The sequence below is a fragment of the Parastagonospora nodorum genome, assembly GCF_000146915.1.
Source record: "Parastagonospora nodorum SN15 chromosome Unknown scaffold_11, whole genome shotgun sequence".
In the NCBI taxonomy this organism is placed as follows: domain Eukaryota; kingdom Fungi; phylum Ascomycota; class Dothideomycetes; order Pleosporales; family Phaeosphaeriaceae; genus Parastagonospora; species Parastagonospora nodorum.
In genome coordinates, this window is record NW_001884559.1 from 399,140 (window position 1) to 421,562 (window position 22,423).

The 22,423-nt window shown below is 52.2% G+C and overlaps 12 protein-coding genes across 12 annotated transcripts; 3 read left to right on the forward strand and 9 right to left on the reverse strand.

The window, feature by feature from the left end:
* Nucleotides 1-111: 111 nt before the first annotated feature.
* SNOG_07468 (hypothetical protein) lies at nucleotides 112-2,249 on the forward strand (the record flags this gene model as incomplete). The annotated part of the gene is made up of 2 exons (XM_001797750.1): nucleotides 112-1,731; nucleotides 1,782-2,249. 2 exons carry the CDS (start codon nucleotides 112-114, stop codon nucleotides 2,247-2,249), a joined length of 2,088 nt encoding a protein of 695 aa, XP_001797802.1.
* Nucleotides 2,250-3,158: 909 nt separating this feature from the next.
* SNOG_07469 (hypothetical protein) lies at nucleotides 3,159-4,443 on the reverse strand (the record flags this gene model as incomplete). The annotated part of the gene is made up of 3 exons (XM_001797751.1): nucleotides 3,159-3,258; nucleotides 3,284-3,356; nucleotides 3,495-4,443. 3 exons carry the CDS (start codon nucleotides 4,441-4,443, stop codon nucleotides 3,159-3,161), a joined length of 1,122 nt encoding a protein of 373 aa, XP_001797803.1.
* Nucleotides 4,444-4,794: 351 nt separating this feature from the next.
* SNOG_07470 (hypothetical protein) lies at nucleotides 4,795-5,497 on the reverse strand (the record flags this gene model as incomplete). The annotated part of the gene is made up of 3 exons (XM_001797752.1): nucleotides 4,795-4,883; nucleotides 4,976-5,039; nucleotides 5,135-5,497. The coding sequence occupies 3 exons, from the start codon at nucleotides 5,495-5,497 to the stop codon at nucleotides 4,795-4,797; spliced, it is 516 nt and encodes a 171-aa protein (XP_001797804.1).
* Nucleotides 5,498-6,266: 769 nt separating this feature from the next.
* SNOG_07471 (hypothetical protein) lies at nucleotides 6,267-7,422 on the reverse strand (the record flags this gene model as incomplete). Its single annotated transcript, XM_001797753.1, has 2 exons — nucleotides 6,267-7,034; nucleotides 7,090-7,422. The coding sequence occupies 2 exons, from the start codon at nucleotides 7,420-7,422 to the stop codon at nucleotides 6,267-6,269; spliced, it is 1,101 nt and encodes a 366-aa protein (XP_001797805.1).
* A 782-nt stretch (nucleotides 7,423-8,204) lies between these two features.
* SNOG_07472 (hypothetical protein) lies at nucleotides 8,205-8,731 on the reverse strand (the record flags this gene model as incomplete). The annotated part of the gene is made up of 2 exons (XM_001797754.1): nucleotides 8,205-8,522; nucleotides 8,573-8,731. The coding sequence occupies 2 exons, from the start codon at nucleotides 8,729-8,731 to the stop codon at nucleotides 8,205-8,207; spliced, it is 477 nt and encodes a 158-aa protein (XP_001797806.1).
* A 296-nt stretch (nucleotides 8,732-9,027) lies between these two features.
* On the reverse strand, nucleotides 9,028-9,556 carry SNOG_20085 (hypothetical protein; the record flags this gene model as incomplete). The annotated part of the gene is made up of 2 exons (XM_001797755.1): nucleotides 9,451-9,556; nucleotides 9,028-9,402 (listed from the first exon to the last, which is right to left on the reverse strand). The coding sequence occupies exons 1-2, from the start codon at nucleotides 9,535-9,537 to the stop codon at nucleotides 9,028-9,030; spliced, it is 462 nt and encodes a 153-aa protein (XP_001797807.1). The 5' UTR covers nucleotides 9,538-9,556.
* Nucleotides 9,557-10,056: 500 nt separating this feature from the next.
* SNOG_07473 (hypothetical protein) lies at nucleotides 10,057-11,268 on the forward strand (the record flags this gene model as incomplete). The annotated part of the gene is given in 3 exon segments (XM_001797756.1): nucleotides 10,057-10,205; nucleotides 10,222-10,893; nucleotides 11,109-11,268. 3 exon segments carry the CDS (start codon nucleotides 10,057-10,059, stop codon nucleotides 11,266-11,268), a joined length of 981 nt encoding a protein of 326 aa, XP_001797808.1.
* A 294-nt stretch (nucleotides 11,269-11,562) lies between these two features.
* Nucleotides 11,563-12,826, reverse strand: SNOG_07475 (hypothetical protein; the record flags this gene model as incomplete). Its single annotated transcript, XM_001797757.1, has 4 exons — nucleotides 11,563-11,865; nucleotides 11,916-12,302; nucleotides 12,350-12,394; nucleotides 12,451-12,826. The coding sequence occupies 4 exons, from the start codon at nucleotides 12,824-12,826 to the stop codon at nucleotides 11,660-11,662; spliced, it is 1,014 nt and encodes a 337-aa protein (XP_001797809.1). The 3' UTR covers nucleotides 11,563-11,659.
* An 873-nt stretch (nucleotides 12,827-13,699) lies between these two features.
* On the forward strand, nucleotides 13,700-14,680 carry SNOG_07476 (hypothetical protein; the record flags this gene model as incomplete). Its single annotated transcript, XM_001797758.1, has 1 exon — nucleotides 13,700-14,680. The coding sequence occupies one exon, from the start codon at nucleotides 13,700-13,702 to the stop codon at nucleotides 14,678-14,680; it is 981 nt and encodes a 326-aa protein (XP_001797810.1).
* Nucleotides 14,681-15,136: 456 nt separating this feature from the next.
* SNOG_07477 (hypothetical protein) lies at nucleotides 15,137-17,744 on the reverse strand (the record flags this gene model as incomplete). Its single annotated transcript, XM_001797759.1, has 2 exons — nucleotides 15,137-16,893; nucleotides 17,282-17,744. The coding sequence occupies 2 exons, from the start codon at nucleotides 17,742-17,744 to the stop codon at nucleotides 15,137-15,139; spliced, it is 2,220 nt and encodes a 739-aa protein (XP_001797811.1).
* Nucleotides 17,745-18,610: 866 nt separating this feature from the next.
* On the reverse strand, nucleotides 18,611-19,895 carry SNOG_07478 (hypothetical protein). Its single transcript, XM_001797760.1, has 4 exons — nucleotides 19,723-19,895; nucleotides 19,485-19,666; nucleotides 19,110-19,434; nucleotides 18,611-19,059 (listed from the first exon to the last, which is right to left on the reverse strand). Exons 1-2 carry the CDS (start codon nucleotides 19,789-19,791, stop codon nucleotides 19,556-19,558), a joined length of 180 nt encoding a protein of 59 aa, XP_001797812.1. The 5' UTR covers nucleotides 19,792-19,895; the 3' UTR covers nucleotides 18,611-19,059; nucleotides 19,110-19,434; nucleotides 19,485-19,555.
* A 788-nt stretch (nucleotides 19,896-20,683) lies between these two features.
* Nucleotides 20,684-22,365, reverse strand: SNOG_07479 (hypothetical protein; the record flags this gene model as incomplete). The annotated part of the gene is given in 8 exon segments (XM_001797761.1): nucleotides 20,684-20,775; nucleotides 20,838-20,898; nucleotides 20,949-21,008; nucleotides 21,060-21,205; nucleotides 21,253-21,346; nucleotides 21,420-21,500; nucleotides 21,553-21,964; nucleotides 21,983-22,365. 8 exon segments carry the CDS (start codon nucleotides 22,363-22,365, stop codon nucleotides 20,684-20,686), a joined length of 1,329 nt encoding a protein of 442 aa, XP_001797813.1.
* Between the last annotated feature and the right edge of the window lie 58 nt (nucleotides 22,366-22,423).

Sequence of the window (22,423 nt, forward strand, 5' to 3'; positions counted from 1 at the left end):
CAGCCTCAACAGGCGCATATGTTTGCGCAACAGCAGCAACATCCCGGAAATGAGTAAGCTCACAAACTCCTTTCCCTCGTATCATGCTAACGTGAGACAGTGAATCCTACAATGTTGCAGCAACAGCGGAATGCCCAGCAGCAATACATGCGCCAGCAACAGCAACACATGCTCCAGCAGCAAGGTGGCATGGGCATGGGTTTCCCGAACCAGATGCCGAACATGACTCCGCAACAGGTGGCCACTATGAGGCAACAGATGGGAACACAGCCTTTCGTGAACCTTCCCCAACACCTCCAGCTTCAGCAACAGCAGCAGCAAATGCAGAACCAGCAGCAAGGCGGCCCACAACAGGCTGCGGCCATGGCACAAGCGCAAGCAGCGCACCAGCAGCAACAACATCAAATGCAACAACAACAGCAACATCAAGCGCAGGTGCAAGCCATTGCAATGCAGCAAGCACATTCTCAACAGAGCAATCACAGTCAGAATGCGAATTCGGGACCTCCAACCTCGCAAACCCAGCAAGGACCTCTTCGTCCGCCATCAGCCATGAGCCACCAAGGGCACGCCTCTCCTATTCCTCCTCCCACCCCACAACAGCCACCACCTCAACAGCCTCCGCCCCAACAGCAGCAGCAACAGCAACAACAGCAGCAGCAGCAGCAGCAACAACAACAGGCACAACAGGCACAACAGGCCCAACAACAAGCACAACAGCAAGCCCAGCAACAGGCGGCTCAGCAGCAGGCACAACAGCAGCAGCAGCAGCAGCAGCAGCAGCAGCAGCAAGCCCAACAACAGCAGCAACAGCAACAGCAGCAGCAACAAGCCCAACAGCAGGCACAGCAACAACAACAGCAGCAGCAATCTGGCCCACAGCCAGGACAGCAGACACCGGCTCCCTCGCAGCCCCAAAGCTTACCGCAGCAGCCAAATCAGCAACAGCCAAACCCTGCACAAATCCAGCGAAATCCAGCCATGGCGCAACAAGCGCAACAGCAAGTTCAGGCACAGGCATCCCAGGTTCAACAAGTGGCGGCCCGGAACATGGCCATGATGAAGCAGGCACAAGCTGGCGCGACTGGCGGCACTGGCATGCTGAAGCTGATGAACTTTGTCGCCGAAATGGGAAAATTTGGCACTGCCGATATGCAAGGGAACACTGTGGAACGATGGCAGTCCTTCGTCGAGAAGTTCTTCTCGGTGACAGGGTCATTCATACACTGCGTCTTTTCCACTGGATCGGAGAGGACCAAACAGTTCGAGATTGTGTATGCTGCTTTGCCGCGCTACTTCTTCACATTGTTCAACACCGACGTTACCAACCTTCAAATCACCCTGGACGGATCTGCGGAAAAGGCATCAGGATCTGAGCTCAAAGTCACCTGCGACCGCGCCAAGTTCATCTACACTTACAGGAATCAATGCCAAGTTGTCTATCGGGGAAAGCTCACAGCTTTCTGGTCCGAATCAGAAAAGATGGAGTGGCTGCAATTTGAAGGCGAAGGCCATCAAGAGTACATACCCCATTCAGTGCTTAAGAGCCTGATTGTTCACCCCTCGCCAAACCAGCAAAACCCAAATCAATCGCCACGGATGAGCAAGAACGCAAAATTGAAGCAGCAACGAGGCATGGAAGCTCCGGAACCCTTTATTCCAATATCCAAATTGCCATCCGCTGGCGTGACGGATCTGGGCTTGCCACCTGTGCTGCAAAGCTACCTCGAGGTCAGTACACTGAAGAGGAAAATGCACAGCATGGATGCTGACGACGGCAGATATACGAAACGATGAACAACATGACGAGCCTAATGGCTCACTATCAAGAACATAGCAACATGGTCCCGACTGAAGCCCTCGAGCACTGGATATCAAGTAGAGACCCGGCGTCCATGGGCCAAGCGAACTCAATGCCGCAACCAAACATGCCACCAGGAGCACGACCACCCGGGCCTGGTCAGCAAGGCCCACCAATGTTCATGTCCCCACACCTGCAGAACCAGCTTCTTCCGAATGGCATGAACGGATCCCCCGGCATGATGCACACTCCGTCGCCCAACTCCCATGCTATGGTTAAGCAGCAAAGTACAAGCTCCCACACTGCTAGCGTCAACACATCGCCAAACATGGCAGGCAAGCGGCGGAGAAGTACTGCCAAAATGGACATGGACGATGGTGACGGGATGAACGGCACCAAAGTCAAGCAAAGCCCACGGGTGGGAGGCAACAAGAGGATGAAGAACTAATAGTCGCCCTTTCGCTGTCTTTCCTGCATCTGCGTTCACATCTAGACCCCGGGGTGCGGCATTCTCCTACCACATCATTGTACAAGCGCGGCGTTCATCTCCATATTCCTCACCTCTTATATCCTAACCCAATCTCCTTTCCAAGTACCCCATCCTGTTTCCAGCGCTCCATGGGCGGGCGGTCTTTGTGCGCTTATTGGTTTTTGTTTCTCATCGTTCACCGGCGCATTGGGCATCACGCTTTTCCTCCCCCGCCATCTAGTTTTCCCTGGGGCTACATAATCTGTTCTTGTACATTACATGGAAAGGGAAAAGACGTCGACTTTGTGGTTGACGCGTGTGGCTGCACAGTTCATTGCTTCTATTGGCATTTTGCGCGAGATTGGGATGAGATATGGGCCCGTGAGGAGTGAGGCGTGGGAGTTCCTTTTTATACGAATTGACATGTTATGACTTCATGCACTCTTCCGAACGTGCTTTTGCTTGCTGTTGTTACGTGAGACTCAGGTGTTTGAATGTGTGCATGATAGGCACGTATGTCGGCTTTGCCTGAACCACATTCCTAGAAAGGTCGTTGCTGTGCTCATTTGCCTGTCCAACGACAGCTATCCATCGATAACAGAGAAATTCGGAGTGGACATACTGGCTGAGTGGCAAAGAAAGACGCTTGATGAGCTAGAGATTATGCATGTTGGTAGCCTTGGTACCCTCACAAGCAGGTGTTTGCTTCAAGATGTTTGGTGCAGTGAATGGTAATTGGGGATAGGTTGGAGCCATGAGGAGCACCAGTGGGGAAGATCCATGACATGCATTCTTACGGTTGAGTTAGGGGCATTGAGGGATAGAAAAGGGCAAGATATTGGAGGAGTAGGACTTTGGGATTGATGAATCAAAAAGCTACGCCTTCATTTAGTGGCTGCCATGGTGGAGGGAAAAACGGAGTGTGCGGATAGAAAGACTCCTTGTGCCTTGATTCCAGCTCTTTGATGTAGTCAGGTGTTGCTCAATACTGTTTTAAGGACAGTTAGACTAACGTTATGGTCTCCATGTTGACTCCCTTGAATCGCAGAAACAAAGAAGTCCGGTCTTTCTCGTCGGTGTCTGGTTCTGTTCGTCGTCAGCCAAAGCCTTTGAATGATTTGAGGTAGCCAGTTTCTGCCCTACCTTCGTGCTCAATGGACAGTGTAGTTCCAAAGTACTGAACCTCGACTACGCCTTTCCAGGAACCGACGCGCCTCCACGTACCATGCTTTTCTCCGGGCTCGAGACCTATTCCAGTCATCCTGTACACCTCGGTCGTCCTTCCTGATGGAAACCCGAAAGATCTTTCAAGTTCTTCAACGAGAAGAGCCAGAACAACGCTTTCCGGTGGACTTTCTTCGTATTGAGAATGGTCGCAGCGATATTCAAGACTTGTAGATTCAATACTTGAACCTCGTGGATGGAGATCACTGCATGTTGACTTGACCTGCTCTTCAAACTCCGTATAACAAAGACTCCGCCCCTCTGGGGCGAAGCTCTTGGCATAAGCAGTGTGCTGTTCCCAATTCATTCTCAAAATATCCTGTTTATGTAGCTTTGCTGGAAGCAAAGCCAACTTGACACTCAGTCGCAAACCAGAGAAATTGTATAAGAATGTTTGCGGCAACAGGTTTGGCGGCTGACCCACCCATTGAAAATGTAAAATCTCAGCGCTGAACAGAGTTGTATCGTAATACCTCGGGTAATTGTGATGAAGTCGAGCGTTGCCAGACTTGAAACTTGTGAATCTGAACCACGACCATGAAGGCGTCGATGTGGTATCCGCATCCTGTGCAACTGTTGTGTAGTCTCCGCGTAGCCCAGTTGCAGAGACTGACCAAGATAGATCGTACGGCAATGACTCTTTCCATATGCCGGCAAGATAAGTGAGCCCATATACGTTTTGAAAAGCCTCCGCAACTCCTGCAAAAGCCATGATCCTGTCACTCGCTTTTGATAGATGTCGACTTCGATAATCTTCTACCAATTCCCACCAGCTCGACAAATGTCCGTTTAGGATTTTCATCCCATTAGAGAGGTGTGATTTTCTAACTATTTCTTTCGGCCACCAAGGAAGGTGGTAGTTCTGAGCGTAATTTGGAACCCATGATCCGAGAAGCTCATCAGAAAACGTCTCTGAGCATTCCCACATGAGATTCTGATGTCCATACATGATGGTACGTCGGCTCAAGAGGTATTCCTTGAAAGATCCAGGCTCGGGACGACCAGGGCCAACTGCTACGATCTAGCCACACGTATCCCTTCGGATCACGAGCTGCAGAAGTGTCTCTCAATGGTGATATTGAGATATAGCTAGCCTTCGAATGCCCCCGTCGAATGATACAAGGGGTTGAGCATCTGGGGTCCTCCCGAATTTGATCAAATCCCATTGTAGGTGGGAGCACAAACGCAAGGTTGCAGACTGCATTACTATACACTGCAGACATATTTGCAGCCTCTACTGTCCAGTCAGACACCGAGTCCTGTATGATGCAGATCGAATCAATCCATAAGTGACGGTAGCCTAGATAACGGACGATGCGAATCGCTTCTCTGAAGTTTCGTGGAAGCTCGTCAAGTGGTATGGCATTTTCGAACTCTTCCACCCTGGAACTGAGCAAGCGTAGCTGTTGTGATGGTTCCGTGCCCCAAATGTGACTTAGAGTGAAGTATTTCAAGTCTCGGATTGTTGATGTATTACTCACCAGCCTCACACCGTCCAAGGTAATCTGGATAATTCTCGTTGGATACTTGCCATTTGATCCGTAACTGGTATTCCAAGTACTGCATTTATGATGATGTTGAATGCACCCCTCAAGCCATTGTTTAATTTGATTCAGATTGTCAGTGGAGCGTTGCGGCACGTTGTGGACAAGTTTTGGGGCGTCGAACATATCTTCCTGTCCAGCTACGCCTCGATCAGTCAGTTTCGTACAGCTTGAAGGGCGCGACAAACTGTTGTGAGTTCTCAAGAAGAGGAAGGGACTGGCGAAGGCTTCCCATTTGCAGTATTCTGATTCCGTCTCTCCTATTTGAACCCTTAACGGAAAGCTGTCGATCCCATAATCATCCATGGGGACCGCAGACAAGATCACCATGGCCATCGGCTTTGACTTTGATTCTTCCGGCAGAGAAGAGAGCACGATCATGCAGAGATGACAGCAGCCTTGCGATTGCAAAAGATGCTCAACATAGCAAAGTTTGTAATCTTTCACCTCTGTAGACATGGTGTCTTTTGTACTCTCCTCTTTTGTTTGATCATTTCGTTTCCAGAAATCGGCCCAATATTTGCCAGACCCCAACTTCCAATTCACAATATCCCATTCCTCGACAAAGTGCGTACATCTATCGCAAAGCTGATGGAGCGGTACTGATCCCTCTGGACAAGGCTCTCGTTCGGGACGCAGTAAAGTGTTGGCAGGATCGTGTTCTCTCAATGGCAAAGTTGTAGCCATCTCATAATGTACTGCGAGAGTCGATGAGAAGGAAGTGGGGTTATTCTGAAGAGAAGGTGCAGCCTGTGTCGAGCAGGCTGAGACTTCGAGTAACTGCAGCTGACTCAGCAATGCCTGTTATGGCTGGCTCAGCCTTGCCGTATCACACCCGTCGCTAGATAAGAAGCCTTTGAAAATTCATACTTGATGGCATGTCTATGCGGCTGAAGAGCTTCACACACAGAATAGGATTACTTTTTTTTAGCTCAACACATACATGCAAGTAGTCTGCAAAGAATGAACTTGTGGAAGGCAATAGTGTTGCTCCAATATATGAGGTAGGCGGCATGTGTAAGGGAAAGTATTAGTGGCATCACTGACGTTCACTGAAAAGTTGTACACTAGGGCTTGCGGAGCGCAGTCCTCGTTTCCGGGTTTGTGGTCGAATAACCCGACTTTACCTCCTACGTAAGCATCAAATGATCAACTGCTGGCTACAATTAGACAGTCTCTATCTTTAAATTTGGTTGGCAACTTTCCGTGCCAGTGTAGGAGCACGCTTCTACAACCTCGCCTTCGCCTGTCCATCCTCATCGACCCTTTTACCGTCCCTGCCAAAGGCGATCTTCCTCCCGCTCTTCAAGCTATCCTGTAGCGCAACGCCAATCTTGACGGCCTCCATACTGCTCGTCAGATCGACTGGTACTTCCTTATTCTCCAGAACCGCGTCTGTGAACTGTCGAGCCTCTTCCACGAAAGCGTGCTCAAAGCGCTCGTAGTAGTTCTGTGGAATGTCGCGATGAATGCCGGTGCTCAAGTGCGACTCCAGTAGTCCGGTTGTAGGGTTGGCATTGACACTAAGTTTGCCTTTTGTGCCGATGATCTCTGTCGTGTCGTGCTGACCTGGCGGGTTCATGCGCGAGCTGTAGAAGTAGGCGATTTGACCATCATAGAATTCAACGACACCAACGCCGTTGTCAACGTCGCCGTGCTTGGCGAGATCGGGCTCCACAGCTGTGACGCCGAACGCAATGACGCTCTTGACCTTAGGCAAGATCTTGCTCTCCGCGCTGAAGAACCATAGAGCGAGATCGACGTCGTGGATATTGCAGTCCACGAAGATGCCGCCGGAGAACTGAGCATACTCGACAAAGAAGCCACTGGGGTCGTACTTGTCACAAGTCTGGCTGCGTAGAATGGTCGGACGGCCGATGGAACCGTTTACGGTCTGGGCGTATGCGGATAGGTAGGAGGCGTCAAAGCGGCGCGAGAAACCGCACATGACCTTTTGCTTCGGGTGACTTGCGGCAACATCAAGGAGTTGTTGGCACTGTAATCATGTTAGTGCGTCGTCTCAATCTATCTTGGAAAGACATTATACATACGACGTCCAGCTTTGTGCTCAATGGCTTTTCACACAAGACGTGTAATCCTGCCTCAATTGCCTTGATGCTCTGCTCTGCATGTGCTGTAGTCACGACCGCAACACACACTGCTTCAAGTCCCTCGTGCTTCAGCATCTCGTCGTAGTCAGAGTAAATCTTAACACCCCACGGCTCGAGATTCTCTTTTGCCCATACTAGCTCACTGTCCGCCGGCGTAAAAGCAGCAACTAATTCGGCTTTTGGGGTGCGGTGTAGGAAGTGCTGGGCATGGCGAGCACCCATGCGCCCAAGGCCAGATACGGCGATTTTGAGTCTACGAAGAGTTGGGGCCATGGTGAAGGTACTCAATCGGGTGCTCCTTGAGAAGTAAAACTGAACAAAAACCTGGCAAGAGGTTGAGGGAAGGCAGACGCAGTGTTGCGTTCTCAAGGAGATCCGTCGTACACCGCCGTGGCCATAGCTTCCAATCAGGGTCCAACCAGCCCTTGGTGCGAGATGCCGATCGACCCGTCTCCTTTCCCATCACTTGTGACGGCAACATCATCGACGACATCATCCCAAAGCCTATTGTGGACACAGACTCTTCGCTCCCGTTCAGTGTTATCTAGCAATTATGGCGATTATGCCCGCATTGCTATTTCAGCAGTGGCATTAGCTTCCAGATCCGGAAGAGACACGAGATGCAACAAGTAAATCACAGACGCGTACTAAACATCGTGATGTCTCCAAGCACGGTGTTGAGTTTGTGTGGAGTCGAGTTGTGGAGTCGCGTCGCATCCCGGTCTTCATTTTGGAGATCGACGTATGGGGAAATTTCCTCCGCTCCAAGATCATTCATCGCCTCCCGCGCGGCATCAACTGCGAACGCATTCCTCAATTAGCTTATAGTGCACAAAGCGCATCTCCCGAAGCATGACGGCATCTGGTGCAGAAACAGCGGAATCTAGCAAGGCAATTGTAAGCGACTTTACCGAATTCCACACATCGTAGCAAGTCTACTTGACTCATGTTTGGTTCTCTGAACGAAGTCGTTCGCAGCGATGCCACAGGTATAATTTCGTTTCGAATTCGACACAGACCTGTTGGGCATACCAAAAACTTGGGACACCTCTATTCTACAGATTTGCCTTATCCTCACCTGTTTCTAGCACTACCTTGATAACCAGATTTCCTTTGTCGTCTTTGGTCTTGCCAGCCATGTCAAATGCCTCTACGGCCGCTTCCAAGCCAGTGTATCTATGGGTGACAAGCTTCGCGAAATCTGGGTAATCTGTTCCCTTCTTAGACACCACTTCGATGCCGCTGGGATACGTATTGGCGTATCGGAAAACACCCATGATGTCGACCTCGCGAAGAGCTGCGGCGGAGATTGGGAGTGTTTGAATGGGCGTGCCCATACCGATCAGTAAGACTCGACCACCCGGGCGCGTTGCCTATGTATTGTTAGTAAAAATTCTTGTGGCAAATACACCTCAATACTCACATAAATCGATGCCTGGACGCAGGACGGAACACCGGTGCACTCAAACACAGCATCAACCTCGCCAACTTCGCCACCACTCTCTTTCGTTATCTTGCCAATTGCTGCAGCGGTCTCTTTCGCGATATCCAGCTGCTCCTCTATTGTCGCGCCCCGCTTCATTGGGACCGTGAAATTCCGATGCGCGAACTTGTTCTCCACTGCGAAATTTACCCTTCCCTCGTCTATGTCCGCTATTACAACTGTGCTGGCGCCTGAAATCTTCGCCATAGCTGCCACTAGAAGGCCTACAGCACCAGCTCCGAAGACTAATACTGTTGCGCCCGGCGCGAGCTGTGCTCGTTTCGATGCCTGGATTGCTACACCTAGCGGCTCGAGTAGTGCTCCAAGGTCCAAGGACATATCTTCTGGCAACCTAGTCCAATCAGTATGACATACTTCTGCTCAGTGAGCTTGAATTACTTATGACACCAAGCAGCAGGATGGTTTATTCTGTCTTGCAGCGTTCCTTGCGCATGCGGAAATGCCTTTGCACTACTCCTAAACCGCATCCCCTTACAGATGTTGTATCGCCCCTCTTTACATCTGTCGCATGTATCACAAGGCAGTCCGACTTCCAATGCGACCTTGTCTCCAACTTGGAAATTCTCAACATCTGATCCAACGCCGACTACGACACCTGCGGACTCGTGTCCGAGAGACATGGGCTCTTGTACGATGATATCGCCATTGCGGTAATGTCGATAGTAGTGTAAGTCTGAGCCGCAGAGGCCTGTGCTTCGAACACTGATTTGAAGTTCCGTCGGTGCTGGTGGGGAAATTGAGCGATTCTCCTAGGATTGAAGTTAGAAAGGTCATGGTTCAAAAGGTACAGGACTGACGATTCTCAAGTCTTTCGCGCCATGCAGGACAGATGCGCGAATTTGCCGCTTGCCCTGCGACACGTCTGGGCTTATATCATTCGACATTGTAATCAATCTCGAGATATAAATCCTTCTGCAGCTTTGATCTAGGCTGTGTGCTTAACGAAGCTGTGGGTATGAAACAGAAAAAGTATAGTATAGCTACAACAGCTACAATGAACCAAAGGAGGAATGAAGCGAACGAAGGCGTTGTTCAGTCATTCCGCAGTATGTCACAAGCCACTACGAATAGCTATCGCGCCTCCACTCGGCGCGTCTTTCCCCAGCAAAATATGGGGACATTTGCTGCTTCGGCCTTTGAATGGTGGGACATCAAATGCCGACGTCAGGCGGGGCAGCTTTCCGAGTGCGTTCCGAGTGATCAGAACAGCATCGATGTTTTGTGCCGATAAAAAGTCCCGCAAACTTCAGTCCCTTTCCTGGAATCTTCTGGTGGTTCCTTTGGAATTTCTAGCTTCTGGGTCGGCATATTGTAGCCCTCAGCTTATTCTATCGTGCTCCTAAAGCCAATCTACCTTCACAACACAGTTCCGAACACTTACAGTTGAGCAGTATTTCGACAACATGACGACCGTGCCGCAGCTATTTTCCCTTGAGGGTCAGACAGCACTCGTCACAGGAGGCACACGAGGTATTGGTCAAGCCATGTCAATTGCGCTGGCAGAAGCAGGAGCAGACATTCTCCTTGTCCAGGTACCAACTCTCAACTTTCCGTACGAACTTCACAAGACTAACAACCACCCAGCGCGATACGTCGAACCAAGAAACTAAGCAAGCCATCGAGAGACTCGGTCGCAAAGCTAGCATATACACCGCCGACCTCTCCTCCAACGACTCCGTCTCCTCCCTCGTCCCCGCAATCCTCAAAGACGGCCACAGAATCCACATCCTGCTCAACTGCGGCGGTATCCAAAAACGCCACCCAGCGCACCAATTCCCCGATGATGACTGGCAATCAGTCCTGCAAGTTAACCTAACATCCGTCTTCACACTCTGCCGCGACGTTGGCGCACACATGCTCTCCCAACCCGCCGACCTCCCCCAATCCCGGCGCGGCTCAATCATAAACGTCGCCTCACTGCTCACATTCCAAGGTGGCATCACCGTGCCCGCGTACGCCGCGAGCAAAGGCGGCGTCGGCCAATTGACCAAGGCGCTGAGCAACGAGTGGGCAAAGTCGGGCATCAGCGTCAATGCGATTGCGCCGGGGTACATTGCGACAGACATGAATACGGCGCTGATTCAGGATGAGAATCGGGCGAAGAGCATACTCGAGCGCATTCCGGCGGGGAGGTGGGGGAAGCCGGAGGATTTCAAGGGCGTGGTGGTGTGGTTGGCGAGTGCGGCGAGTGCGTATGTTAGTGGTGAGGTTGTTACTGTTGATGGAGGGTGGATGGGAAGGTGAGGGTTGGTTTATTGCTAGATAATGTATATACAAGATGTGGAATGTCGAGTGCAAACTTCATGCCTTCATGGCAAACCTGCGGAACACTAAGTGCGACTACACTTATCACAACCGCGGTAGCAGAGGAGCGAAATTTGCTTTCCGCTTGCTCAATGAATCCACTTCTCCCTCTCAGCATCTAAACCTCCTAAGCAAACCCTTACCATCACACAAACATCACCATGTCCCTTCGAATCACCTTCTCCGTCCCTGCCCTCAACACCACTACGTCCATCTCTCTCCCACTCCACACTTCCGCGCAGATAACCCGCACCCCAGCCGAAATTGCTGCCAAGTTCAAGAACAACACGAAATATGGCATGAACGCATAGCTGTTATAATAGAGTGCAAGGAAGCGACGATCAGGCAACTCCGCGAAGAGGATCGTGAAGCAAGGCTAGAATTTGCGGAACGCCGTGCAGAGATCAATGCAATTAGATAGAAGGTAGGGAAAATCGAAGATAAGATTGAGAGGGTGAGAGAGAGGTTGGATTAGAGGAGGGAGAAGTAAGGGTGTGGTTGGAGTTGAGATATGTCGTGCTTGTTAGTGGTTGTTGGAGCTGGATCTCTTAGCCGGTCTTCCCCTAAGGCCTCAATGAGTTGACTCTCACGCAGCGAGAAAAGCTTGAAGATAGACAGGCTCAGTAAACAGTTATAGACATTGGGTATAGCTACAGTCTCATTCTTTTTTCATTTCCTTCACAGTTTACTTCCGACATCTAGTCAGCCGCTCAGATCGATGCCATCAGGCTTGTCCGCGAACCCGCAGTTGACACCGAATGGAGGGTACACGTATCTCGTAATGCCCTTCGTCTTGTGGATGCTCTCCAGCTTCTCCATATCCGTGCCGTCGAGCTGGATAAGTTTGCGGTTCTCGTCGATGCGCGAGGGAGTCACGGATTTAGCGAGGACGGAAGCGCCGCGGGCAACTGGTGCATTGTCAGTAGAGTAGAGGGAATTGAGGGGAAGTAGAACTAACGGTGGTAGCTCAGAAGCACGGTAGCGGGACCGACGTCGTGTTTCTTCGCAACTTCCAAGATACCCTCATCCTTGAACAGGGGCGAGCCTGTGCTTCCCAATGGGCTGTATGCTGTGATATGGATGCCCTTGGATTTGCAGAAATCGACGACTTCTTGCTGGGGCAGAAGTGGGTGGTTCTCGATCTGATTGGCGGCAGGAACGATGGTCGCCTTTGCGAGGAGCTTCTCCATGTACTTGACGGAGTAGTTTGCGACACCAATGGCCTTGACTTTGTCAGGATTTGACTGGATGAGTTTCTCCATGTTCTGCCATGTCTGGATGTGTGTGATGCTGTGGTCGATGTCGCGGGAGCCGTCTTCGAGCTTGGGGAAGAGCGGGTGGTTTCCTTCGACACTATCAGCGCATGTTGAGGATGCGGAACGAGATACATACCTTTAGGGTTCATGGGGACAGGCCAATGTACTAAGAATAAATCGACTATACGATGTAAGCTAGGTTGGAGAGTGGACTGTGGGGAGGCTACAAATGCGTACCGTATGGTGTCTTGAGCATGTCCAAGCTCTTTTGCAGTCCTTCTTCCGCACGAGTGTGGAATGTGCACCACAGCTTGCTGGTGATGAAGAGCTCCTCGCGCTTCACGATGCCGCGCGATATGACATCTTGGAGTGCTTCGCCGACCTCATCTTCGTTCTGGTAGCAGAATGCGCAGTCGATATGTCTGTAGCCGGACTCAATCGCATGCACAACGGCCTTCTTCACTTCTCCAGGCGCAGACTGCCACGTTCCCAGTCCCAGGGCAGGGATGGTCGCGCCAGTGTTGAGAGGAATAGCAGTGTTCATGTCGGGCGAAGGGTTCAAGATGCTGTCAGGGGTCGCTTTCAGGATGAATTTAGAAAGGGCGGGATTCATGGCGGGCTATCATGTATATGTAGTGGGGTTGTTTACCACTACCACTCTACCCATCCATGCTCACTGTACGCGTAGAGATGTCTCGTCATCTGTGATTGATGAGATTAATTGTTCCGACAACCGAGACTGCCCCGCCAGACGTGCCCCGCCGGCATAGCTTCGGGCGAGCTTCAGGGTCGCAGTGCTGAGCCCCACGAAAATTTTACTGGAGACGACGACCCCAGCGGACGCCATCGCCTTTACGGTCTGTGTCGGGGGAAGTCCAGACCGAAGCATGCTCCGCCGTCACCATGCAGCGCTTCCGCATGATCAGCAACCCTTCCGCCAACATCTCAACGTTGACGAGGTTTGCGTCCCTTAGCCAGCGGCGAGAATTTCCTACTTGAGCGAGAAATGGGGAATGTTACGCCATCCGGCTCTCACCAACATGGGAAGCCCGTTGCTAGTCCCAGATCTAGCAGATCTCATCCAACCACAGGGACCACCACAACGGACACTATGCTTCGACTCCGTTTTTCCAGAACACCAGATCGTGTCATGGTGGCGGTTAGAATTTCCTCGTGTCGTGCTTTTGCCTCTTTTGAGCCCACTGTTGCGGATACGAGGCTTGGGGCATGGAGACGTGAGAAATCTGCTGACGTTGAGAGGCTGGCGCTTCATCGGTCTGGAGGGTGGTACTTAGTTATGGCATCTCCGTGGTGGAGTAGATTTGCGGGGTGTTGAGGATAAGTATCTGTCGTTCTTTGCTTTGATCGTTCCTTCCATCATCCAAATCTTCTTCGCCTCACATAGTTCTACGCATTGTGCTGTGACTTCACTTCGTCCCTTTTTCTTTAGAGAGATACCCCAGAGTTTGCATATACATACATCAGCATGGCACCAGGCGCGATTTTCGAGACGCCCAATGTGGCCGAAGACTTCAACAACCACCGCGATGGCTCCGCTCTCGAGGCCACTTCAGACATGATCGACGATGTCAACGTCCTCAAAGCAGCGATGAAGGTGAAGAACGGCACTGCCACAAAAGAAGAGAAAGACATTTACCAAGCCTCACAATTCGACGCCGAGAAAGACAAGACACAGTTCAGACAATACGAAGACGCCTGCGACCGCGTCAAGAACTTCTACCGCGAACAACACGAGAAGCAAACCGTCGCCTACAATCTCAAAGCCCGAAACTCCTTCCACGCGAAAACCCGCGCCGAGATGACCATCTGGGAAGCCATGGAGAAGCTCAACACGCTCATCGATGAATCCGACCCAGACACATCACTCTCACAAATCGAGCACCTGCTGCAATCCGCCGAAGCCATCCGCCGCGACGGCAAGCCGCGCTGGATGCAACTCGTCGGGCTGATCCACGATCTCGGCAAGCTGCTATTCTTCTACGAAGCGCAAGGCCAATGGGACGTCGTCGGCGACACGTTCCCCGTGGGCTGCGCGTTCGACAAGCGCATCATCTACCCGGACACATTCAAGGGTAACCCAGACTACACGGACGAGATCTATTCGACTGAGCACGGCATCTACACACCTGGCTGCGGCATGGACAACGTGATGCTGTCGTGGGGCCACGACGAGTACTTGTACCACATTATGAAGGATCAATCGACGATTCCTGACGAGGGGCTGGCGATGATCAGGTATCATTCTTTCTACCCCTGGCACAAGGAGAATGCGTATCGGTGGATGATGAACGAGAAGGATGAGCGCATGTTGGAGGCGGTCAGGGCGTTTAATCCGTATGATTTGTATAGCAAGAGTGATGAGGTGCCGAAGGTTGAGGATTTGAAGGATTATTATAGGGATATTATTGAGGAGTATATTGGGTGGGATAGGAAGATCAAGTGGTAAGGGAGGCGGCTGGTTTCTGTTACGAATTTCCTTTGGTTATTGCTGGTAGTTGTGTCTAGAAGCGGAGTGCCAGAAAGGCCCGCGATGTTATGAATTCACTTTTACGATCCCGATCAACCCACTTGCCCAGTAAAGTATGTGTAAGTGGATATAAATATGCCCTCTAATTTTCTAGGTGTGGACGAAGGCGGTTGATATGTAGCTAGAAGTTCACTTTATCGTGGCATTGATTCAGCACATATTTGCACGACAATCTGTGAAAGAAAAGCTCCGATGAAACATGGCGATATAGACGGTAGACGTCATTTGATCTACACTACGTGTAATCGCCTGCTTGTACACTCTCTGGACGAACTCATCTTCAGTAGGAAGATATAGCCATCTTACTCAAACTCCCTACTCTCCTTTCACATCAAAACGGTAACACCCGCCATCATCCTCCCAATCTATCGCATCCTACTCTTTCTCAGTCTGTTCCCCAACAATCTCTTGCTCCTTGCCACTATTCTTCTTCCCATCACCCTCGCCAGCACCACCATCTTTGCTGCCGTCTCCGAGACCAGGAACATTAGCAGCGCCGTCCTTCACCGGTGTACTGAACATGTGGAAAGCTGAAGCGGTGGACGCATCAGAAGCTACGCGCGCCAACGCAGTAAACGGGTTAGTCGAAGCCACAGGCGCCATTTCAGCGAACGAGTTGGCCAAGTCAGCAGGCGGTGGGTTCGGTCGTACCCATGCCACACCATCTTTATCTACGGCGTAGACGATCTCAGGAATCTTCGGCGGCTTCTTAGCATCACCAGTACGGTAGTGCTCGAGACGCTCGTATCGCGCAGACCACACCTCTTCCGACTCGTAGTTTGGGTCGAAGTCCTTCGCCTTCATCTTCTGCTTGCGCTCGGCTTCGGCTTCGCGCTCAACATAATCCTTACGCTGCGCCTGTTCCTTTTGTTCAGCCTTGTACTTCCGCTCCGAATGCTTCTTGCGCTCAGCCTGTTCCTTGCGCTCAAGCATCGTAGCATTAGACGCCTTCACGCTCTCATCAATAGGAAGGTCTTGAAGTGCCTCATATGCCCGCTGATGGGATCGTGAAGGGAGGTCAGTCGCGGGGCGTAGTATGTCCATCGTACTCAGCTGCTTCGTGAGTTCAGTAACTGATGAGTCTCTATTTGGGCTGGACAGGCCCCCAAATGCAAGTGGCGTGCTGCTATTGTCGCCTAGACCACCCAACACGGGAGTTGACTTGAGGCCGAAAGTAAAGGCTGACGTAGGGGGAGTAAGCTTCGCGAACAAGCCCGGGGCCGGGGTAGATGCGGGTTGACCGACAGAGTCTGGCTTCGGGGTAGATTTGGTCTGACCGGACAAGCTTGGAGTCGGGATAGATGTCGACTGACCAAAGAAGCACGGGACTGCAGCTCCCGGTACAGTACCGAGTTGTTGGCCAAACAAGCCCACGGACTTCGCACTATCCGTCTTCTCTACGAACGAGAAAGCTGGCTTCAAGGCAGGCTTGACACCAACGTCCTTGGTGCGTCCGGCCTTGTAATCCACGACCCGAAGTTCTTCAAAGGATTTATCTTTGTACACACCCAAGGTGGAGATGGACATGTACTCTTGCATGTATGGCCCGACAGGTCCGTCCTTTTCTTTCAAGAAGCCAGGTCCGCCGAGGACCTGGGACTTGCTTCCGTTGCGGTACATGGCAGTAGTGGGGAAACCTAGCGCAGGCGCAGGGGGCGGTGGTGCGGATGCATTGGTTTTGGCGAATGGCATACCGAAGAACGAGGACGGGAATGTTGTTGGGGCAGGTGTAACAACCTTTGCTCCCCAGCATGGATACTGCCTGCCCTCCTGCTTTACCTCCAAGCCGTCATCTATCTTCTCCGCCCTAGTCTTAGCAACAAACACCACAGATTTCGTCCTAAACGTGCCCATCTGCGTGACTAAATCAACATCTGCTCCGAACAGCGCCGACACAAGTTCGCCCTTGCGCTTCCTAACGCGTTCCTGAATGATGCGGAGTTGGTCTGGCAAAAGCTGCGCCACGGTCTCGATGATGGAGGGCTGCTTGGCGACGTGGGCTCGCATGTCGCCTTCTTCGAGGTGGATAGGTTCGATGGCGTAGGTCATAATGGAGGAGTTGTCGATGGAGTGGACTTGGGGGCGGAGGATGTAGGCTTCCATGTGGGCTTTAAATTTGTCCATGGTGGCGGCTGGTGGGGTGTGTGTTGATTCTTGGAGTGATAGTGGAGCGCCGAGATGGGGGAAGAGTGGGGATTGGGGTTGTGGTGGAGGGAAGGCTGGTTGTTGAATGCACAAGGGATTGGGTTGATAGAGCGGAGAGTGTTTGTAGGACGGAGAAGACTGGGAGAGCGGAGAGGTATTTATGTTCCCTGGGGTGAAATGCCCTCGTTGTGTCGACTCTGGGAACTTCTCATTGTGTAGTAGGGCTAGGTGGAAGCGAAGCGCCTCGGATGATTCACTATCAGTCCTATGAAAGAGTGTTAGCAGCTGAATGATATAAGCCACTGTATACGTACAATGTATCACGGTGAGAAAGACGCTCAGCTCTAGCTGTCATGATCATCCCCATGAGTACACGAAGGCAATCGTCCAAGGTGCGCAAAGGACCCTCCGCCTCGCCATGGTTGAACGCATTGAACTTTGCCTGCGCTCCAACGCCTTCGGATCGTGGTTCATCCACTAGATGTGAGTCAAGGCTCTCTGCAGATGTTGTGATCTTATGAATGAGAGGTCGGCAGGTGTCAATGCTCTTCGATAACAGTTCAAGATCATGAAGATACAGTAATGATATCTCGGACTTCGAATCCAGGAGCACGCTCAGCAACGTTAGAGCAGTAGAGATAGCCATGAGTTTGCTTGAAATGTCACGTTGTAACTTCCCAGCACCAAATAAAGACATGCAGACATTACTGATTGTATAGAGCGCGATTGCAGCTTCATTCGTCTCGTCGATGAACTCAGCGATTTCACGACGCAACTTGTCACGGCCTGGTACATCATCATCACTCGTGGCAACAGTACGCTGCAGTTTGATTTGCATGACGGCGATGAAGCACGAACAGACGCCGGACTAGACAGACGAGCAACAAGTTGAGTATAATGACTTGCAAAGCAGCTTGGATGAAGAATGCAGAAACATAACCAGCAGTAAAAAAGAGATACTCTACCATCCATTTATACCGTGCGCTGTCATTGCCTTAGCAGGCAAACACCAGGCAACCTCCAGGCACCAACATTACCAACGCTGCGTCGAGCACTGCCACTCCCATCCGACCCACCCGACGTTGCAACACATTTATTCCAAAGAACAAAACCCCTCACCATAACACATAGTACACTCTCGTTCCGCGGCTTCCATCCCCAGCCCCCTCCAGCCTCGCCCTCACTCACCCAACAAACAAGGATCCCCCCATCCCATCCGCTCCTCTCCGCTCCGCATCCACCTCAACGTCGCACAACCCTCTCTACCCGCACGCATCCGCATCCGTGCGCGCAGTCCAGCCAGGGACCCGAGTTCGGTTCGGATCACCTGGTATGCGAGATGCATGTCAGCGCACGCACGCGTTCCTTGCTCTCCCGGATCTGCAGATGCGCGGATGCGCGGATGCCAAGAACGCGTGGCTTGCACGGGAGGTTACCTAAACTCGACCTCACTTCATAGCTTGCCCTTGCTTTACTCCATGTGCGCTCAACTCCTTGTTTTTCGTCGTTGGGTCGCACCACGTGTGATGGTAGCGTGGCCGTAACTACTTCACGACAGGACGCGGTTGCTTTAGGCGCTTGATACCACGTGGTACAGACAACAACAGTTGCGTGTTTCACATCGTGATTGCACAGCGCGGATGAAAAGAGCTAGTTCAGGGGAAGGTGGTGATGAGAGACGAGAACGGGTGGAAGAGGCAAGTGTTCAGATGAGTGTATTACGATTGATTCATTTTCTATGTACCAGCGCCAATGCTGAGGGCCACCGAGCCCATATCCATCCCATTTTCGAGGGTATCAACTGTTCAAGACATCTCCGCATGATTCGTAAACATGATGCCTTTCCGTAGTGTCCGTGAAGAAGGTAAGAAAGATGCATCACCAATTAAGGTATCCAAGGCCTCGCGTCATCGCTCCGTCAATCTCTCCATTATGCACATTACTCCGCCAAGCGACGACCTAGGGTAGGGGGGGTGCGATGCGCTTATAGGAAGAAAGCGGCAAAGGCACCGACACCAGCGAGAACGGGAAGACCCTTCTCGATGGATGCACCGCCGGTGGTAGGAACAGAGGAGGCAGCAGCCGAGGTGGCGCTGCCAACTGCGGAGCTGGCGCGGGAGAGGAGCGACGATACGGCGCCGGAAGCAGAAGAGCTGGATGGTGTTAGAGAGATGCCGAGCAGGTGATCAAGAGGAAGACTTACGCAGCAGAGTTGGCGGCAGACGAGGCAGACGCAACAGCGGAGCTGACAGCACCGCTGGCCGAGGCAGCAATGCTTGAGGCCTGGCTTGCTGCGCTCTCAGTTAGCGAACCGTAGACAGTGCTGAGACCAGTGGTGGTGGTCGCAACAGAGCCGTCAGAGTTCGTAACAGTGGCAAGAAGGGGAACGGTGGTGACGGCGCTGCGGGCCTCAGAAGCAAGCGAACCTGTAACTGAAGCAACCACAGAGCTGGCACCAGCGGGCAGAGTAGCAAGAGCAGAGCTCAGGATGGGGAGCGCGGCAGGGACGCTGCTAGCGCCAGCGAAACCTGGAGAAACTGTGAGTGAGAGATGGGAGCAGGGTCTGTGGGCGACTTACCCTGGCAGATGCCGGCGGCGTAGCTAACAGCGGCAGCAGACTCTTCGGCACCGCAGGCCTGTTGGGAGCAGTCACGGATACCGTAAGCCCAGTTGGACTTGGTGCAGAAGCAGCCCTGGGTCGTTCTGAGCGCACTGGAACTGGGACTGGGCAATGGTGGCCATGTTGCCAACGCAGAGTTGCTGTTACAATTAGCTTTGGCCAGGGATGGCATTGAGCGCGGTGGAGATCAACGTACAGCGCACTGTCCAAGGTTCTGGGCAGCGGCGGCACCAGCAAAGGCGGCAATGGCAGCGAAGGACTTCATCTTGAGGGTTGGTGGAGAAGGGGTGAAGTGATGTTGACTAGGTGCTGAAAGGATGATGCTAGGTGGCGAGCTGGTCAAGGTTGCTGATGTGCGTGGATGAATGCTGGGTGAGGAGGTTGAGAGGCGGATGGGGGGGTTTATATCTCGCGCGTGCAAACAATCGTAGCCGCAATTACCTGTTTGCTGGGCTGGAGCTGCTCTGGCAATCGCTGGGAGAGGCTGGTAGCTCTCTGCACTAGTGCTGAACGCGGCAGGGGTACCGGATGTGCGACCGGGGTATTCATTGGCCCGGCCAGATGCGCTAGCGATAGCGAGCCGTCACTCCCAGTTCCAAGAAATCGATTATGATGCATGGCCGGAGAGGTGCAGGATGCATCGACAGTCGGGTCGCGCCTGCTTTCGACCACTGTTGGCCTCGCAACGCTGCACCACTCGTACCACTCGTCATCCTGTCCTTCACCCTCGCACAACCGACCTTGGCCGCCTGTGAAACGAAACAGACAACAATTTCTCTTCGCGCTGACATGGCACAACTTTGCCGCGGCAAAAGACGATAAATTAATCAAATCTTGTTTGCTCCCGCAGCCACCAAACAGCGCCTGAGGTTTGAGATGTTCGCATAGTGTAAATGGCGTCCGTGCTCTAGCTGCCCGGAGCCTCGCCCTCTCATCTTGTTCCCAGCCCCTTGCCCTGATTTTCCTAATGTTTGCAAACTTCCCACCCCGCGCGAGCACAGATCGATCTAGTTCCAGATCCATGCTCGCGAAGTGGTTCTGCCTATCAGCCTGCGCCCATGACCATGCTAGACACCCCCAGCACCTCAGCCTCCTGTGGCTGTACTTTACCCAGCCACACAAGAGATACGTGTTTGTGCGTCTCCGTCCAGTCATCTCTATTGGAGATCCCCGTCCGCGCCGCCCTCGCCGTCTTCCTGCTCGGCCAGATGCTTCTCTTCAGCTGAGGTGATGCAATGCGTGTTCGCACCTGCAGACCAGCGGTCAGTCGACAATCGCTCGCCCCGGCGGTGAAAGTATTGAAGAACGTACCTAGCTTATTGATCGTCTCCATCCACTCATCGTACGGGTCTGAATCAAACACAATGCCGCCCTGGCCAATCGTTAGCACCTCGCCAAAAAGCAAGATTTCGCTCTACTTGCCCCTGCTTGGAGGTAAGCGATGCCGTCTTTGAGGAGCATGGTCCGTAGCGCGATGCACGTCTGCACAGATCAGCCTCCTGTAAGGACCAAAACAGCCAAACTCAAACTCACGTCCATGGCGCCTTCAATCTCCTTGTCGCCGTCCACGTTGCCGTAGCCAAAGTAGCCAACAGCACCAGCATACACGCCGCGCTTCTCTCGCTCGAGTTCAGCGATCAATTCCATGGCGCGCACTTTTGGTGCGCCGCTCACAGTCCCTGTCCTACGTTGAGCACCAAACCGGCCGTTGGGGCTTGTGACGTACCTGCAGGGAAAATGGAGCGGAAGGCGTCGAAGCGCGTCTTGCCCGGGCGCAGCACCCCTGACACTTCAGAAACCAAGTGCTGGACATGTGAAAACTGGAAAATCAGCACTAGGCCATCTCCTTCACTGACGCATAACATCCAATGACGGAGAGCGTACCTTTTGCACCACCATGAGCTTGTCGACGCGAGTGGTCAGTGGGTCGCAGATGCGATTGACGTCATTCCGGGCAAGGTCCACCAGCATGACCTAGCTTCATGTAAGCATTCAACGTTGACGTCGCATGGCATACAAAACGCACATGTTCGGCCCGGTCTTTGAGTGAGCTGGACAACTCATCAGCCAGCGCAGCATCCTCCTGTAGCGTCTTGCCGCGCTTGACGGTTCCGGCAATGGGATGCGTTATGATCCTGCCTTGTTCTTCTTTAACCAATAGCTCCGGACTTGCTCCGACAATCTGGAAGTCCTCGCAATCTACGAAAAACAAGTACGGCGACGGATTAACGTTGCGCAGATTTCTGTACACATTAAACGGGTGTAAAGAAGTCGGTCTTGCAAAACGTTGTGACGGCACGGCTTGGATGATGTCGCCTACGTTGATGTGCTCTTTTAGCTTCTTAACGTGGCCTTCGTAACCATCCTGGCCAATGTTGGATTTATACTCGTTGCCAAGCTTAATTGGTCCTTGTTCTGGCATGGGGACATGAGGGTCCCTGAGTATCGCCACATACCGTCTGAGCGTGGTCTTGGCCTGCTCATATGCTTCCTCTAGCTGGTCCATGCTGTCAGGGACCTTGACATATGTTATAATCTTGACGACTTGGGCGAAATGATCCAGTGCAACTAGAGTATCGAAAAGCATGAAGAAGCTCTCCGGTACGCCCAAGACGTCTTTCATGTCATCTCGCCGTGTCTTGGGCTCAAAGTATTTGACACAATCATATCCAACGTAGCCAACTGCACCACCAGTCATTGGAGGCAGCTGTATGGAGGGTATCGTAGCGACTCTGCTCTTCGCGAGCTCCTTCTCGAGGCCTGGTAACGGGTCGGTTTCTTCGCCATGACCGGGCCCAGTCTTGATCACTTTTCGGGGGTCTGCAGAGCCGTAAGCCATGTCTTTACACTCTGAGACGGCCACTGACCTGTGCCGACAAAGCTGTATCTCCCTATCG

Bases quoted from the DNA above. Each gene is read 5' to 3' on its own strand.
- SNOG_07478 (XM_001797760.1), bottom strand. From the start codon at position 19,791: ATGAAGTCCTTCGCTGCCATTGCCGCCTTTGCTGGTGCCGCCGCTGCC. The intron at 19,667-19,722 runs GTACGTTGATCT...TAATTGTAACAG, and splicing joins AGAACCTTGGACAGTGCGCT to CAACTCTGCGTTGGCAACAT.